Here is a 16,902-nt window from a genome sequence, read left to right on the forward strand (position 1 = left end):
AGGCTGCGCTTGACTTGCGCTTCATGTCTAACGCCCCGAGGTCCTGTGTTGTAAAATCAGCTGGAAAATTTGGGACTCAAGTTTTTGTGCTTTCACGTACTTACCAGTGTCTGAACTGGTGAGGGCAAATTGTGGGTGGTGGTGAAGTCAAGGCAGAGGCAGCAGAAGCTCAAGTCCTTTCTCCGAGGGTTTCAGAGCAATGGTTTGGAGGGGGGGAATCAAGGTGGAGCAAAAGCCTTTTGCTGCGTACCCCGACCTCATCATCCCTCCTGCCTCAGGAACTGGGATGTGAGGACATGGGGACACGGGGACATGGGGACAGAGAGCCCTTCCCAGGCTGCTTCTCCCAGCCCAGTCCGACAGCCCTTCCCGCTAAGCCGTAGGTGGAGCTCTTCTGTCAGCTTTTTCTGCTTATGTTGCTAAGTAGTACCCAGAAATAGCTTCCCTTGGAGGAGAAAAGTGCCGCCCTCAGCAGCTTTTGCCAGAGGTGAAACACTCGGAGCATCCTTGGAAGAGCCAAAAGCTGGAGGGGCTTCACCGCAGGGCTGCTCAGTGGGGTTACGCTGCCCCTTCCTCCATCTCCCTCCCCACCGCAGCGCCAAGAAAAGGGGCCAAAATATCTCCCCTCCCTCCGCTGACCCCCTCCCCAGCTGACAACCGCCCTTTCTCTCTCCTCTCCAGGTCTGAAAGGATGCGGCAGAGCCCTGCCGGCCCTCGGGACCCCGCGCCGCCCCGTCCCCGGGGAGCCGCTGCCCCTCTCACCACCCCGGTGCCCGTCAGCCGAGGACCATGCCCGTGACGGAGGGACAGCAGCTCGCAGCGGGACGGGAAAACGGGGCTTTCTAGCCTTTCCCCCCTCCTCGGTATCATGACTGGAGAGACCCAGCATGTTTACACCATCAGCGATACTGAGGCCGGCCCCAAAGACCCCGACAAGGACTTTGGCTTTGAAGGCTGCGGGGAGAAGGATGGGAGGGGGCTCGGCAGGGAGGGCACGTCCCCCTTCCCCAGCCCCAAGGACAAGGAGCCCCACAGCCAGCGGGAAGCCGTGATCCGGCCACAGCAAGCGGGGAAGATCGACTTCAAGTCCCTCCACCGCAAACCCAAATTTGGCAACGAGAGCGCGTGGGGAGAGGTGAAGGGCAGCCCCCAGTCCCCGCCGGGGAAGGGGCGAGCCCGCGAGCGCAGCCGGCGCGCGGGGAAGGGCGAGCGGGGCCACCAGCAGCTTTACCGGCTCAGCATCACCGGCGCCCGGCCCAACCCCACCATCGGCATCGCCTACCCCCAGCAGAAAGTGACCCCCCCCAAGAAGCCGGAGGCGAACCACAGCCCCGTGGCTGGCAGCTACCGCTTCCACGTGCCCAGCATCCCCCAGCGCGAGGCCGAGCTCCGGCCAGAAGACCTCGGCTTTGGCCGCTGCTTCCCCGATGCCGCCGCCGGCCGTACCTCCGCCAACTATACCTCACAGCCCGCTCCCCTCCACGGCCCTAAAGGGCAGCCCCCCGTCGCCGGCATCCCCCTCAAGAGCCCCGGCACCAATGGGCAGCTACATTATTTAGAGTTTCAGGCGAACGGGGCCGACTCCTGGCCTTCCCCGGAGAAGAGCTTCGCCGGTGCTAGCTACGGGGTCTCAGCGCAGAAGCCCAGCTCTTTCCCCGAGGGTGGCAAAGCCGGCGCCCACAGTCTGGGGGCTTTGCCGTGCCCGTACCCCTTCCAGCTGCTGCACGACTCGGGGAAGGAGCCGTACCGCAGCGACGCGGGGAGCCAGGAGTACCTGGACGTGGGGCTCGCCGGCGGCCAGCTGGCGCCTTCCTTCGCCTTCCACTCGGCCTCCAGAGAGTGGCAAAAGGAGACGCTGAGCGGCAGCTCCTACGAGAGCGTGTCCCCCGAGGGCAGGCTGTACGGCCTGCAGGCCCCGCCGCCGCCATCGCCGTTCCTGCACCCGCCGCCGCCGCCGGCCCCGCACCACGGCCCGCTGCCGTGCTGCAAGGGCAGGAGCGAGCATCCCGCCGACCCCAATGGTGCTCTCTCATCGTCTGGTGCTATCGACCAAAACCCAAGCACTTTCCAAGAAAACCAAGCTGTTTTTCCGTCTAGTTTACACTCGCCTAGTGTGCCAAAGCCAGTCGGTAAGAGGCAAGCCTCAGCAAAGGACAGTGTCGCCAGCCCGCGGCTGCTGCTCCAGAGCAGCCCTCTGAGAAGGAACATGCCACCAAACTCTCTCTCCCAAGTGCACTTTCCGAGCAAAGCCTATTGCAGTTCCCCCGTGGGCAGTGCCAGCGCAGGATCCGTGCCTTTCGAGACGAGCATTCCCACTATGGCACCCAGCCACCCCAGGCTTGTGCAAGCTTGGGAAGGTGCCACTAAGGCGTTTTCTCCCATGGACCAGAATTCAGCACCTTATTCAAACCCTGTTGGAAACCAGTTCTCATTTGAGTGCCAGTCTGGCCCTGAGCAGAGGCAGCACAGGCAGAAAAATGCCAGGATGCCTTGGCAGCAAATACACCTCACTTCTGCGATGCCCGGTCAAAACAGGCTAGAGCTGTCGAGACAGATCACCAGCCAGAAGCTCCCCTTCCCCCTGGGCACGTCGGAGTGGCAGGGGAGCGGGAAAGCCCAGAAAGGGCCCCCTGTAAGTAACTCTTCGGGGTATCATGGCAAAAAGCTCTTGTCAGGAGAGAGCCTCGGGGTCCAGAGGGGAGACGCCAACTCGACGGGTGCTTTCTCTTTTGAGAGTGGGAAGGAGCCGGGGTCTCCCACCTGCGATTCGAGAAGCAAAGCCCTCTTCTACAGCATGGGTCAAGCAGGTCCTCCTCCTCCCTCAAGGAGCTCGTCGGGCTCAGCGCTGGTCCTGCCATCAGCCTTGGTGGCTGCCTCGCCTTGCGAGTCCCCGCTGCCGTCCCCTGTCCCCAACCCCACCTGCGGCAGCACCTGCTCGTCGCTCTCCCCCATGTCTAGCAGCCCGCTCAACCCCAGCTTTGAAGACAGCCAGATGTCTGGAGCGCTGACCCCCTCTCCCTTCTTCCAGCACCCCTGCCATCCTAAGGACAGCAACAAAACCTTCCACCCTTCTGATGTCCTGAGCTCAGGCTCGCTTCACTACCACCCCCCAGACTCCGTCAAGTCCTTCCACTTCCCTCCTGATGCCCTGAAAGATGACAACCTCCTGAAATGCGCCCCGGCGAGCCCCTTCCACAAACCCGGCGTGGAGGTGGCCAAAGGATGCTCGGATGGGCTGGACGGGGAGCAGCCTCCGCCGCCGTACTCCTCCCATCACTTACTGGCCAGCTCGCTCAGCAGTGCCAGCCTGGACCAGCTAGATGTGCTCCTCACCTGCAAACAGTGCGACCAGAACTACAGCAACCTCTCCTCCTTCCTGCAGCACCGCCAGTTCTGCACCTCCCATCCCGCTCCCCAGGGAGAGGGCAAGGATGCTCCCCGGGCAGCCGAGGGGCGGAAGGCACTCCCCCCGGAGCCCCCCAAGCCCCCCAGCATGGGGCTCTCTCCAGACACCCAAGCGCATTTCTTGACGTTAAACAAGAGCGATGACTTCTTGCTGGATGAGGAAAGCAAAAGCGAGGGCAAGGAAGATGCTCTGAAGAGCAGCCTCTTCAACGGCCTCACCACCAGCTCCCTGCCGCTCACTGCCTCGGACCTGGACATCGATGACGCCAAGCTGGACAGCCTGATCACGGAAGCCCTCAACGGCCTGGGGTACCAGTCGGATAACCCAGAGATCGACAGCAGCTTCATAGACGTGTTTACCGACGAGGAGCTGACAGGCATGAAGGCAGCCGGCGGTGGGATGTCCCACAAGGCGAAGGAAGCCCTGGCCTCAGACAGCAAATCAAAGCAGGCAGCAGCGGAGGAGAAGGCAGCGGATCAGCCCAAGGCTGGCTATTTTTATGAGGACGGCCACCCAGGTGGGGAACAGGTGAAGAGAGGGGCAGGAAAGCAGCACCTTCACAAGGGGAGGGCGGCGCGGAGGTTGGCAGCCCAGGAGCCAGATCCTGGGGCAGCAGGAGCAGAGAGGACGGCCAGGCTGCGGGCAGGCAGGAAGAACAGCGTCCCACCAGCCACCACCTCCTCCAAGTCCACCTCCAGCCAGAAGCATCCCATGAAGCTCAGCCAGGAGCCTCTGACAAAGAGCGAGGTGGGGCCGGACATTGCCACCAAGAGCTCCAAGCCACCCCGGTTCTCCATGAAGGACGTGAAGAAGCGAAAGCCCCGCAGTGGGACATGGAGCAAGGAGCTCATTCACAAGATCGTGCAGCAGAAGAACAAGCTCCACAAACTGCAGGTGAAGAGCAGCAAGCAGGCGCAGTTCCCCCAGGGCGCCGAGAGGCTGGTGCCAGCCGCCAAGGAGGGCAGGTTTCGGGAGTACGACTACGTCTCTGACTCGGATGATGATGGGGCAGAGTGCAGCAAGCTCCGGGGACGGAAGAAGCGAGGCACGAGGTTCATGGGGAGGACCAAGTACAGCTTTAGCAAAAAACGCCCGGGAAGAGGTGAGAGAGTCAAAGAGAAAGACCCAGCCTGGAGCTACAGCCGGAAAAGGGACAGTCAGAAAATGGAGGCGCAGGAGCACAAGGGGGTCCCGAGCCAGGAAGATGCTGAGAAAGAGGATTGTGCTGCCAGAGTCCGAAGACGGAGCAGCCAGTCATCTACTGGCAGCAACCACAGCGGTAGCGTGCCCAGCGAGATGGGCACCAGCCCACCACACACTGATGGGGCTGGTTCGGGCAGCGAGAAGGGAGGCACGCAGAGGAGGAGGCGCTCGGACAGCCCAGCACTTGCACCAGGGACTCCGCTCAGCCTTCCTGAGGACAGGAGCCCAAAGAAGAGCCAGAAGAGCAAAGAGGACTTTTCCAGGGGGAGCAGGCGGTTTGGCTCAGCCACACCTTTGGTAGCAGGCTCCAGAACACGTCCGAGTACTGAACCACAAGTTGCTGCAACGGACTGGGCAAAGGAGGAAGCATTACTGCAGCCCCAGGAAAGGCAGCTGCCCAGCACGGCCGCCTCGGGCAGGAGCCCCGTCGGGGTCTCCTGTAAGGAGGGTGCAGAAGAGCCCAAAGGAGCAGCAAAGCACGTGGGTGAGGCAGGAGAACCCACTCTGGAGGCTCAGGACTCACCTGAGCTGACCATGGTCGACCAGAGGCATCAGTTTACCCCTTTCACCAGTGATGGGTTGAAGTACCATGCAGAAGAGCTAATTGCTCCATCCCATGGTGGTAACGAAGCTAGTCCTGGCAATGTGAGTGCCACCTACTCGGAAGCGGACATCAAATACTTGAAGGCACACGGGCTCTGTGACAGTCAGAAGGACTATCCCACGCCAGTTGCCCCATACGGGGGGGATGCAGTTGGGATGATGCTCACTGCCAAGGCGCCTGAGCCATACGTCAGCAGCGACAACACGTTTTTTGATCCCAAAGGCCTTCCTGGTCACTACCATGAGAACCTCTTCTCAAAGCCCCCAGCCTTGGGCTCCTCACACATGGAAGACATGTACTTGTGCCGGGATGACATCAACGCGAGCTCCTTCGAGCAGAAGCACGCCAGCATCCCTCCCTACACCGCAGAACCGCCGCAGGGCAAGGTCTCCTCTCCTCTCAGCTTTGATTCCTCTTCGATATTTGGAGAGCTTCCTGTCACCGAGTTTGATCCACCGCTGTACGAGAGCGTTTCTGCCAGCAAGGACGGTTACGTGACCACGTTTGCCTGCCCCGGCAATGCCCCCCGCAAGCCGCTGCCATTTGAGCAACCCTATCCACCCTTCATGCCGGAGAAAGACTGGTCCCTCATGGAGGAGGTGGCTCCGATGCTGCCAGAAGACGTGACTCCGTTCCACAGCCTTTCAGTGGAGAAGCCACTAGCCAAGAAATTCCCCGAGGAAGGACCTGTCCCCACCAGCCAGCTCTCCCTGCCACTGCCGGACAGGATAACGGATTATAACGTGACTTTTATGAACAACATATCAGACGATGAGCTGGAGATCAAGCGATTAGTCACGGAGCTGGAAAGTCAACTGCAAACCAGCAAGCTGGATAGCGAGGCACCCATCGCCCTTCAGAAACCCGAGCAACCTGTTGCTGCCCATCTGCGAGGACAGGCGGCCGAGCAGTTCCCACCGCTGCCGGTCGAGCAAGTGACAGACCAGGAGGAAGGACTGGTTTTGGCAGACGAGCTGGGCAGTTCAAGCCTCTGCGTCGGGGAGAGGCTGGAGGGCAAGAAGCCGGCTGTCACAAGCACCCGTGGGGACTACGAGAGACCCAGGGAGCCCTGGCCCTGCCCGGTGGAGCTGGGCTCGCTGGAGGCAGGGATATGCACACCAACCCCGCTCGCCACGGACCATTTCTGCTCCAAAGACAGCGGCGAGCAGCTCCAGGGAGCTGCGGCTGCCAAGGAAAGTGACCTCGGGAAGATGGAAAATGGGTCTTCCTCCAAAAGTCTACCTAGCTCACGCACACCGGACCAAACAGAGGCTCCTGTCTACACAGACCCCGTGACAAGAAGCCCTCCTGTTGTCACCCACTCCGTGTTCCCCAAGACCCTGGAGGCAGCTGAAGCCACCAAAGATCCTCTGCCATCCCTGCCACACGAGCGCGGTGCCGAGAGCTTCCCTGTGCCGGGGAAAGCAGATGAAAGCTTCGCTGATGCTGCAGAGCTGGAGAAGTTCGATGCACATCTTCCAAACCATAAACCTGAATTTGGCTTTCAGCAAGGCCCCACCCCAGCCTTGGATCTCGCCTTTTCGCCTCACATCAAAGAAGTACCAGATACAGAAGAAAGACCCTTAAGCAAGTCCGAGTCACCCAAAATGGCGAAAAGCACTATGGACTTCAAAGGGGATAGTGTTGGGTCTGCATTGACGGAAGAAATGGAGGAGAGGAAGAGTCCCACCACCTACCCAGCCCCCAGACCCAGTGACAAAGCCAGCAAGCAAAGAGTGCTGCTGTTCGATATGCTGAGTCTGCCCAAGGAGAGTGACTGCGGCTCCCGACAGACGTTGGCATCCCAGGAGACGGCTGCCAACCCTCTGCAGCAGCTCCAGCTCTTCGTTGCCCGAACAGTGAAGAGCAATGAGGAGGAGCTGTTGATGCCATGCTTCCCCATGCTGCTTGCTACCAGCCACCCCTCTGCCACCACCCGCGTCCAACCGGAGCAGAAAGAGGAGAGCGGCGGTGCGTTGGAAGGAGAAAATCGGACATACTGCCCTGCCCAAGGGGAGGGGAATGTCCCCATTGGAGGTGACACGGAAGATGTTGCTGCCCCAGTGAAAGAGGCTGTGCTTTTCTCTGGTGGATGCGAGCAGCTGGAGTCATTTAGTGCAACGGGCTCTTACTGTGCAAAACAATCCACGTTCACAAAGCCGGAGCTGCAAAATAACGTCACGGAGCTGCAGCACTTAGCAAATGAACCTGCAGAGCCAAATGATGTTAATATCTGTGCAGATGGTGTTTCCCGAGAGCATAATGACCTCTCACCACTCAAAAACACAACGCTGACCCCGCTGCCAGGGCAAGGAAAGAAAGCTGATCAGCTCATGGAAGAGCAGGAGCAAGATAAAAACAAAGCGACCTTGGCATTTAAAGAACATGAGCAATCTCATTTAAGCCGTAGTTTGCATGAGGAGGAAACACTGGGCAGTGCAGCAGCAGAGAGGCTGGAAAGGAATCAGGTGGAGCAGGGGGCACAGCCCCTGCGCAGTGCTCCCACGAGTCCCACCAGCCCCCCTGGTCCCTCCGAGGAAGAGCTCCACCAGGATCACCGCTCGGTGCCAGAGGCGAAAGCCGGCGCAGTCAGTGCAAAGGTTCCCAGAGAAGGAAACACCAAGAAGTCGTCCCTCAAAGGGTGTCATTACACAGGCGGATCTCCAGCCAGCTTGCTCATGCCAACCAATTTTTCTCACCCCAAGTGCTTGCAAAGCAGTGGGGCCGAGGGAGGAGAGGTGCCCGGCTTCGGCACTCGGGATGAGAAGAAATACGGCACATCCCTGCTTAACACATCAAGTTCATTCATCGTGAAGAGCTGTCCTCCTGAGGCCAACAGCCATCGCATCCATCACCCCACCGCGAGCCCAGCAGAGCAAGGGACATGGAAGAGGGCACCCGCCTTTCCTCCCTCACTGCATCACTGTGGGACCGTGCCGATGGAGGCGGTTGGGGACAGTCACTGTCACCTCCCCGATGGTGTTTTGGGTAACTACGGACCGCCTGAAAGAGAAGGGACGGCGAGACCCTGTGCTGTGCTGCATGCCGATGGTCTGGCAGGCTCTGCCTTGGAGATGGATGGTCCCCAGAAACCGCACAGGAAGGAATGCTCTCCTCCCTGCTTGCCACCTCTCAACCAAAAGGCTGTTGGGAAAGATGTACCTGAAAGCACCAGTGCCGTGCTGTCAAGTTCTCATTTTAAAGAAAACCAAGCGTGCACCATCACAGATACAGTCATGAACTCCATTCCTCCAGAAACCCAGGATTACTCAACCCAGCCCACGACAGATCTTCCGCAGATCAGAGAAAGAGAGGTAAACCTGAATCAAGAGAACAAGCTTCAAAGCTGCTCTGATGATGGAGAAAAGCATCAAAATGGAACAGAGTCTTTGTCCAATGGTTTTGTCGTTCAGCAGGTGCCACCTGCTGTCAGTAGCGGTCTTACAAGCCTTGGAGGTCTTGGTCCTGCTGAATTAAATGGCCCCGAGTTTTCAGAGGCAGCAGAGCTGGGTCTTGGTCTTTTCAAAACCACAGAGAGTGGAGGAAAGAGTTTAAAAGGGGAGAAACCCAAAAGCCATGGGGCTGGAGAAGCTGGGGATTGTGTGTTAGACAGTGTGGGCCAAGCAGAGGGCAACACACCTAGCAGTTCTCCAAACCCTTCCCAAAAGGAACTTCACAAAGAAAAGAAGCCAAATGGGATCCCGGTGACCTGCGACATTTGTTCAGCCACTTTCCGGTCCAAGCCTGGCCTGACCAGGCACAAAGCTGTCAAGCACCAGGTGAAGAACAGTGGCGTACCACAGCCCAGCAAGACTCCCAGGTCCACTTTGATTCCTGCCAACAAGACATCAAAAGCAGCCCAAAAGGTGCCCAAGAGGAGCCTGAAGACTTCAGTCAAAGACAAAACCCACAGCTCACAGATGCAGACCACCAATGTTGAACACATCCCCAAGAAAATATGCCCAGACCTGGAGAAAGAGCCCAGCACGCAGATGCAAGAAGTGGTCAGCAGAGTGCTCAGTGACCTCAGCGTCATCTCCTTTGAGATGTCCCAAGAGCTGCACCGCACACGTGTTCTGCAGAGGGAGATGAAGGCAAAGGGACCGCGCTCAGAGACGAGGGGAGCAGGCGAGGCAGCGGCTGGGAAGGTGGACTTGGGACGGCAAGCCAGGAGGAGAGAAAAGGGCAGAAGGAGCCAAAGCAAAGATCCTGGAGAGGTGAATGGTAATTCTGAAAAGAAGCTAAACAGGAAAGTGAGACGAAGGAAAGCAAAGGTATTTCCCAGCAGAAATGAGCCCGATGGTCCATGTGAGCTGGAGAAGAATGCAGGTCTTCCCCCTGCTGTCCTCAGCTCCAGTCTGCCTAGGAGCATTGAGGACTTGCATGAGCCAGGTGGTTGCATCTCCACAGAGGAGCAAAATAGGTCCAACTCAACCCAGCACTCTCAAAAAGCTGAACAGTCCCCTTGTGCAGCTGAGCTTGAGGAGGACCTGGGCGATAGGACAGTGTCCTCAAAGGAGATGGTCAGCAAGGAGTCAGTAACGGGCACAGTCACCTGTCCCAGGGAGGTAGAAGATGCAAATGGAGTGAAAGACACGCCAGCTTGCAAAAAATGGGTTAGTGGGTTTGTGAAGCAAGTGAAGAAGGGATTGGGCAAGGTAGGCAAAGAGCAGCATCATGGTGCTGATGGTGCAGAGGAGATGGATACTGAGACAGGAGACAGTCCTGCGGCAGGCAGTGGTGCTGGGAACCGGAGCAGTGCCCCGCAGGGTCCCATGGCTCCTGCCGAAGGGGGTCTGCCACTGGAGACATGTGATTCGGAAACCACCCAGAAGGTTCCCGGACAAGGCGCTCTGCAGACCACGCCGGGGACCAGCCCTCCTCCTGCAAAGCCAAAGGGCTGGGTGAAGGCAGACGTGCCACCGGGCAGAGAGCATTGCGTGGAGAGCACGGCCGTCTCAGACCTCCAGAGCTTGTTTGATGATGACTCCACGTTCTCCCAGCTGTTCCCCCGGGATGACCAGTTTGTCCGGAGAAAGTGCACACGGGTGTATGGGAAGCGCAGCAAGAGACCGAAGCCTGGCACCGAGGTAGACCTCCGGCCAGCGGGTGCCATCGACCTCTTCACGATCCGAGTAGCTTCTGGCCTCAGCGAAACCAGCTCTTTCTGTGTCACCAGGGAGGACCCTTGCGAATACGAAACCATCTCTGTCAACGATGCCTTAATGCTAAACATGTGTCACGGCAGCAAGGCGAAGAGTGGAGATGCTGCTCCCAGTGGATCTAAAAGCCTTGTGCCAAGGTCGGACTGTGAGAAGACCGACCAAGGGAAGGATGACATTGACCTGGAAGACAACATGCTAACCTTCTTGTGCCAAAACAGCCAAGTGGACAATGTCCCCAGCTTGAACATCTGGGCGAGTCTGGAGAAGGAGGGAGAAAGCCTCTCTGCCGAGGAAGTGTTTGAGCCTCTGATGGACCTTGAGGATGAGCACTCACTCAGAGAAGCGACCTCCGAGCCCCCCAACTTGGCCGAGGAGCCCTATGATGGCAAGGCTAACGAAGATTCGGACTCTCACGGATTTCATACCATCGACATCGAGATGCTGAACTCAAAGCTGAAAATGAGAGACATGTGTTTCTTCGGCCCTTGTGAAGATCTTCCTGGCCATGGGGAGGACAAGCCGAAGCCAGGCCAGCACAGCAAGCACAGAAGTAAGCTAGAAGATGGGAAACTGGGGAAGAACCGCAGTGAGATAACCATCAAGACCAAAGACAAGCAGTACAAATGCAAAGTCTGCTTCCAGTGGTTCCTGACATTAGGGGAGCTGGACTTCCACAAGCTCTCCCATAACCCTTCCCCTCCCCCTACCTGCTACATGTGTGTCCAGCGCAAATTCAGCTCCCGGGAGCAGCTGAGGGACCATCTGAAGGAGAAGCATGCCAAAAACAAAGCTGGTCTGTGGGCTTGCGGGATGTGCCTGAAGGAGATCTCCGATGTCTGGATGTACAACGAGCACCTCCGAGAGCACGCCACCCAATTCGCTCGCAAGGGGCAAGCACAGAAGTCCGTGATGGGCCTGCCAGCCTGCTTTGGTGAGGACAATGCCGCTGTCACCCACTTCCTCAACACCATCATGTATCGGAAGCCCAGCAGGTCCTCCCGGCACGCCGACCTCAGCAGCAAGCATGCGGTTAGCAGAGAGAGCAAGAGCCCCAAGGAGCTGCCTCTCGAGCAGGAGGCCAAGGCGATGAAAGACCCCTTGGAAAGCAACGTCAAGGTGAAGCCACCTGCACCCAGTTCCTCTAAAGCATCCGCCAGTCCATCTCCAGAGCACGTGGCAAAAAGCGAAGGCACCCCAAAATCTGTCCCCATGCACCCAGACTGCAAGGATCCTTCTAGGGACTGTCATCACTGTGGCAAACAGTTTCCCAAACCCTTCAAGCTCCAGCGACACTTGGTTGTGCACAGTTTACAGAAGATTTACTTGTGCCACAAGTGTCCGATGTTCTACCAGGAGACCAAAGAGCTTCGAAACCACCTCAGCCAGGAGCACGGCATAGTGGAGGAGCAGGAGATCAAGCACACCACCCTGTACGCCTGTGAGCTCTGCGCAGACGTCATGCACGTTATCAAGAAGTCCTTCATCTGCAGCATGTGCAACTACACCTTCTCCAAGAAAGAGCAGTACGACCGGCACATGGAGAAGCACCTGGCGGGAAGCAACAAGACTTTCAAATTCAGAGGGGTCATGAGGCCTGGCGTTGCCTCCAGGGAGGGCAGGGAGAAGGTGAAAGAGAACGGCTCTCTCCGTGAGGGCATGCCACCAAGCAAGAAGAGGAAGGTTGCTCATCACAGCAGCTCACTCCCACGCAGCTCACCGATCCACCAGGACCACACTAGTGACCTTCAGCTGGTAGAGGCTGCCAGCCCCAGCCTGCAGGCTCCCACTGACTCCTGCCCTACAGCACCCGATGACCCGAGAGCACCTCTGCCCCAACCCTCCGTGAAAACAGAAGACCTAGTGGGCGACTTCTCTGACCTTCTGGCGGAGATGGAGAAATCCCAGTTTGACACCCTGCCTCCACCACCCTGCCTCTCCCCGTCTTTGCCACAGGCTGCAGCGAGCAGCCCGGAGCTCGGCCATATCGCTGCCCTGTCTGTCGAGGAACTGGAGAAAGGAGCATTTGATGGGAAACCACTTCCTTTCTTGGACTCGCCCGAGTTTACCATTGACCTTGCTGGCTTGGCTTGTAACCAGGCCACAGACCAAAAACTCTCTCCTCCACACCTGACCGAGAAACGTGGCTACACCGATGGCCATAAAAGAACAAGCATAGGCAGCAAAGACAAATACATAGCGGGTGTCCTGGAAGATCCCAGTGCAGCCACCGATGCCGTGGATGGGATCCCATTTCCCCAGCTTGCCAAGAAGGTCTCGGGGCTTCCTTCCCCACAGGCAGAGGCTCCACCACCCGAGGAGTCCCACAGGTGGGGCAACCCCAGTCCCAGCGACGCCTCTTCTTGGGAAGGTGCATCTAAGGCCACGTCTCCAGAAGCTGCCCACCACCCCCTGCCACTGAAGGACAAGACGGCATCACCCACACTGAACAGGGCTGCCAAAGATTTGGTCCTGCAGAAGAAGATCGCAGGTAGCCAGCCCGGCAGTGAGGCTGCTCCCAGTGTGGGCAGCCCCGGCAGCAGCACCGAGGAGGGTCAGCAGCCCATCTCGGGGAAGGAGAAAGCCGTGCCCGAGGCTAAGGACAGCAGCACTAACGCCAAGGATCAAGGTGGCAACACAAGCAAATCCACCGGCCACCAGCCCAGAGGCGAGGCAGCCAGCAACGCCACGAGACACGGCCACGGGGAGCTGAGCAAAGCCGCCGGCAAGCTTCACCCCAAGAGACGGAAAGAGCACAAGTCCTTGAGCCACCGGAGCAGCTCCGGCTCCCGGGAGAACATGGAGGGAGACGGGAAAAAGAAAAAAGCCCGGCCCTCATGCCCGGGGAGGAGCGAGAGCACCGGCGAGCTCAAACGCGCTGGCTGGAGCAACGCCAAAGCTTCTGCCCTCTCCCCCGGGAGGAGGGAGACGCACTGCAACAAACTGGTAGCCAAGCCCAAAACGGGCACCCAGCTGAAGAAGATGGTCCTGGACAGTTACAACCAGAAGAAGGGGGAGCTCCGTCATGCCAACGGGGACGTGAAACGCAGGAAGGCCATTCTGGGGAAGAGCCTCCACCAAGTGTTGGCCAAGGGGCCGGCGCCGTCCCCGCGCGGCTCCTTGCACGGTCCGCGTGCCGCCCGGGGTGCCAAGCCGGCCAGCTCGGCCAGCTACCGCACTGCCGAGTCCCAGAACAACCTGCTAAGCCAACTCTTTGGGCAAAAATTAACTAGCTTTAAAATTCCTTTAAGAAGAGATACTTCAGAGTAATTTATGGAAGTGACTTACGGTGATCCTCAGCTGCTTTCATGGGGTTTGCAAGGGAAAAATTATCAAAGCATTAAATTCGTTTGTGTAGCATGATTTCTCTGTCTAGCTTAAATGAACTTGCACTGCAGCCTCTGTGAAATAGTTTGCTTTGTGTCTACTAATCTACTTTAATTCACCTGATTTATCATGCAAATGCTGGAACTTTGATGTTGCTGATGATTTTCATGAACTGAAATTGTAATCGCTTTGGGCAGACTGAGTCGTCGAGAGCAATTGCTTTATTGCAGAAGTGCTGAGGTTATAAGGATCCTTGCAAATCTCAGACCCTTTTGAGACTGTGTCTGTGTTATCTTTGTACAAAGTACTTGAAGAGATGAACTTCATTCCATAGACGTCTTATTCAGAAGGTGCAGTACACTGTAGAAAGCAAATTTTTTTTTTTTTTGAAGATTTTGCACAAATAATCCCGTACAATTCATTTAATTAGGAGCTGGCCTAAGAGATGATACAATTAAAAAAAAAAAAAATTAAATTAAGAATCGCGTGTCCTATATTTTGACAGCCATCCCTATGGATTTGTTTCTACATCGTCAAGAGAATAACGAAGGGCTGTTGGAGCCCTTCAGAGGATGCTGCCGCTCTTTGACCACTGTAGACGATGTGACCGGAGGAGAGCCGCCACCGCGAGCAAACTGCACCTTGACACTTGTGACAAACTCTGAGTTTTTTAGGGTTGTTTATGTGTGTGTGCGTGTGTGTGTGTGTGTGTTTTCTTTTTATTTGTGGGGTTTTGGGTTGGTTTTTTTTTTTTTGCGCAACGACAAAACTGTGCCAATTTACCGCGCCGACCCGGTACTGTCCGAGTGCCCTCAACGGTATCACTTCTAAACTCTCTTGACTGTATTGAGTTAGTGGCTCTATAGGTATCCGCTTTTTACTATGCAGTTACTGGTGCTATTCTTCTTTTGTAATGTGAATACAGACTTCCTTGATTGCAAAATAAAAGGGAACCGTTAGGAAGTAGCAGGAAAAAATAATTGTTAAAAAAAAAAAATCCAATTTTAGGGAAAAATAAATCCTGTATGCTGGTACTCCATAGTGTCAAAAAGGTTACGTCACGTTCTACAAGCGAACTTTTGAACCGGAATGAAATCTCAGGTGCAAACGAGGACATGGAAGATAACTAAATACTATTGAAATACTCCCAAGTCAAGGAGGTGAAGTAATGCACTGATGTGATATGAACAGTCAGAGTACTTTGCGTCTGTCCTGCAATTATTATTTTTGTTTTAGATTTAAAAGGTTAAAAAAAAAAAAAGAGGCTTTATTCTGTTAATATGTATCTTTACAATTCTTTGTATTGTATAAAAATATTGTAGGTAATTTACCTTGGGTGCAATGTGTTCTGTCAAAAGTTTTTATTTTGATATTTTGTCAGAGAAGCAGAGAGAGAGCAGGAAACGCCATTTTATGATGTTGTATGTGTGCTTTTAAAGTGCCTCTTTAATATTGTTAAATAAAGTATGAGATGAAAATATGGGGTGGTACTGTAAAATCATACATGATTAATCTTTTCAAATATATTCCAATATTTTCACAGAAATTCCCTGTCTGTGTGATGTCTGTGGGATGTTCCTCCCTGGCTGTGTCCCATACCTGCGGTCCCCTCCTCCTGTGCACACCTCTAACCAAACGATGATATTTCTACTTGCTCTGTACGTCTTCGTGGTGTCCTCTGCAAAGTGGCTGCAGAAGGACGTTGGTGCCGCTGCCATCACCTTGCAATCAACAGTGAAGATGCTCCTGCATCTCCTCTTCCCCACTGCATCTTGCCCGAGTCCTACTCACGACATGGGTGTCTTGTCCAAAGAAAGCCCAACATGACGGTGATGGCCCAGTTTGGTCATCATCAGTGGGTGGTGGTGATGGCCTAGTTTGGTCATTAACAATTGGTGATAGTGATGGCCCAGTTTGGTCATCACCAATTGGTGATGGTGGTGGCCCAGTTTGGTCATCACCAGTTGGTGATAGCGATGGCCCAGTTTGATCATCACCAATTGCTGATGATGATGGCCCAGTCTGGTCATTACCAATTGGTGATGGCGATGGCTCAGTTTGATCATCACCAATTGGTGGTGGTGATGGCGTAGTTTGGTCGTCACCAGTTGGTGATGGTGATGATGATGGCCCAGTTTAGTCATCACCAATTGCTGCTGCTGATGGCCCAGTTTGGTCATTACCAATTGGTGATGGTGGTGGCCCAGTTTGGTCATCACCAGTTGGTGATGGTGGTGGCCCAGTTTGGTCACCATCAATTGCTGATGATGATGGCCCAGTTTGGTCATTACCAATTGGTGATAGTGGTGGCCCAGTTTCATCATCACCAATTGGTGGTGGTGATAGTGATGTCCCAGTTTAGTCATCACCAATTGCTGATGATGGTGGCCCAGTTTGGTCATTACCAACTGGTGATGGTGGTGGCCCAGTTTGGTCATCACCAGTTGGTGATGGTGATGGCCTAGTTTGGTCATCACCAGTTGATGGTGGTGATAGTGATGGCCCAGTTTGGTCATCACCAGTTGGTGATGGTGATAGTGATGGCCCAGTTTGGTCATCATGAATTTGTCCTCAAGCTGACCTCTGCCAGCCCAGCGCTGAGGTCTGGAGGTAGGAGGCTGACACAAAGCCAGGCGTATTATATTCTTTAATTACTGTTGCAATCATAACACTTAAACGCTGTCAACGAGAGATAGCTCGTAACCGCGGGCTAGAATCCTTGCCACTTGGGGCTTGTAACTAAAACTGCAGGATTAATTTGATTAATTGATAGAATTATTTTCCAAACTACGCTTTTGTTTATGGAGGCTTAAAATGCTTGCCGCCTGCACCCTCCTGGTGTGTTGCAGAGGGGAGATAAAGTGGCTGAAAATAATTAGTATGGCTTAATTTAGGGAAAAAAAAAATAACCTCAAAAGAATTTTGCAGGAAATTTAAGGCAGCACATTTTACTTTGTTTTGGCAGGAAATATGATGGAGCTGGAAATGGGACTTTTATGTTTTCCCTCTACTATATTTCACCATGGGGCAGAGGAGTATTTCACGCCTGGGTGTTACCGTAGCTCTCCCGCACCTCCAGACTCATAACCCGGGATTGAAGTCCCCTGGGTGCCACGGGTTTGCTGCAGGGGATGGGACCCTGGGCAGGGTGCGGGGACGCCATCCTAAAGCAGCCCCCACCCTATTGTGGCGCAGGCCAC

General features: G+C 55.6%; 1 protein-coding gene across 1 annotated transcript; it reads left to right on the forward strand.

Annotated features, from left to right (window-relative positions):
• The first annotated feature begins 868 nt into the window (after nucleotides 1-868).
• Nucleotides 869-13,645, forward strand: ZNF469 (zinc finger protein 469). Its single transcript, XM_068411565.1, has one exon. The coding sequence runs from the start codon at nucleotides 869-871 to the stop codon at nucleotides 13,643-13,645; it is 12,777 nt and encodes a 4,258-aa protein (XP_068267666.1).
• Nucleotides 13,646-16,902: the final 3,257 nt, after the last annotated feature.

The sequence above is a fragment of the Nyctibius grandis genome, chromosome 12 (genome assembly GCF_013368605.1).
Source record: "Nyctibius grandis isolate bNycGra1 chromosome 12, bNycGra1.pri, whole genome shotgun sequence".
In the NCBI taxonomy this organism is placed as follows: Eukaryota; Metazoa; Chordata; class Aves; order Nyctibiiformes; family Nyctibiidae; genus Nyctibius; species Nyctibius grandis.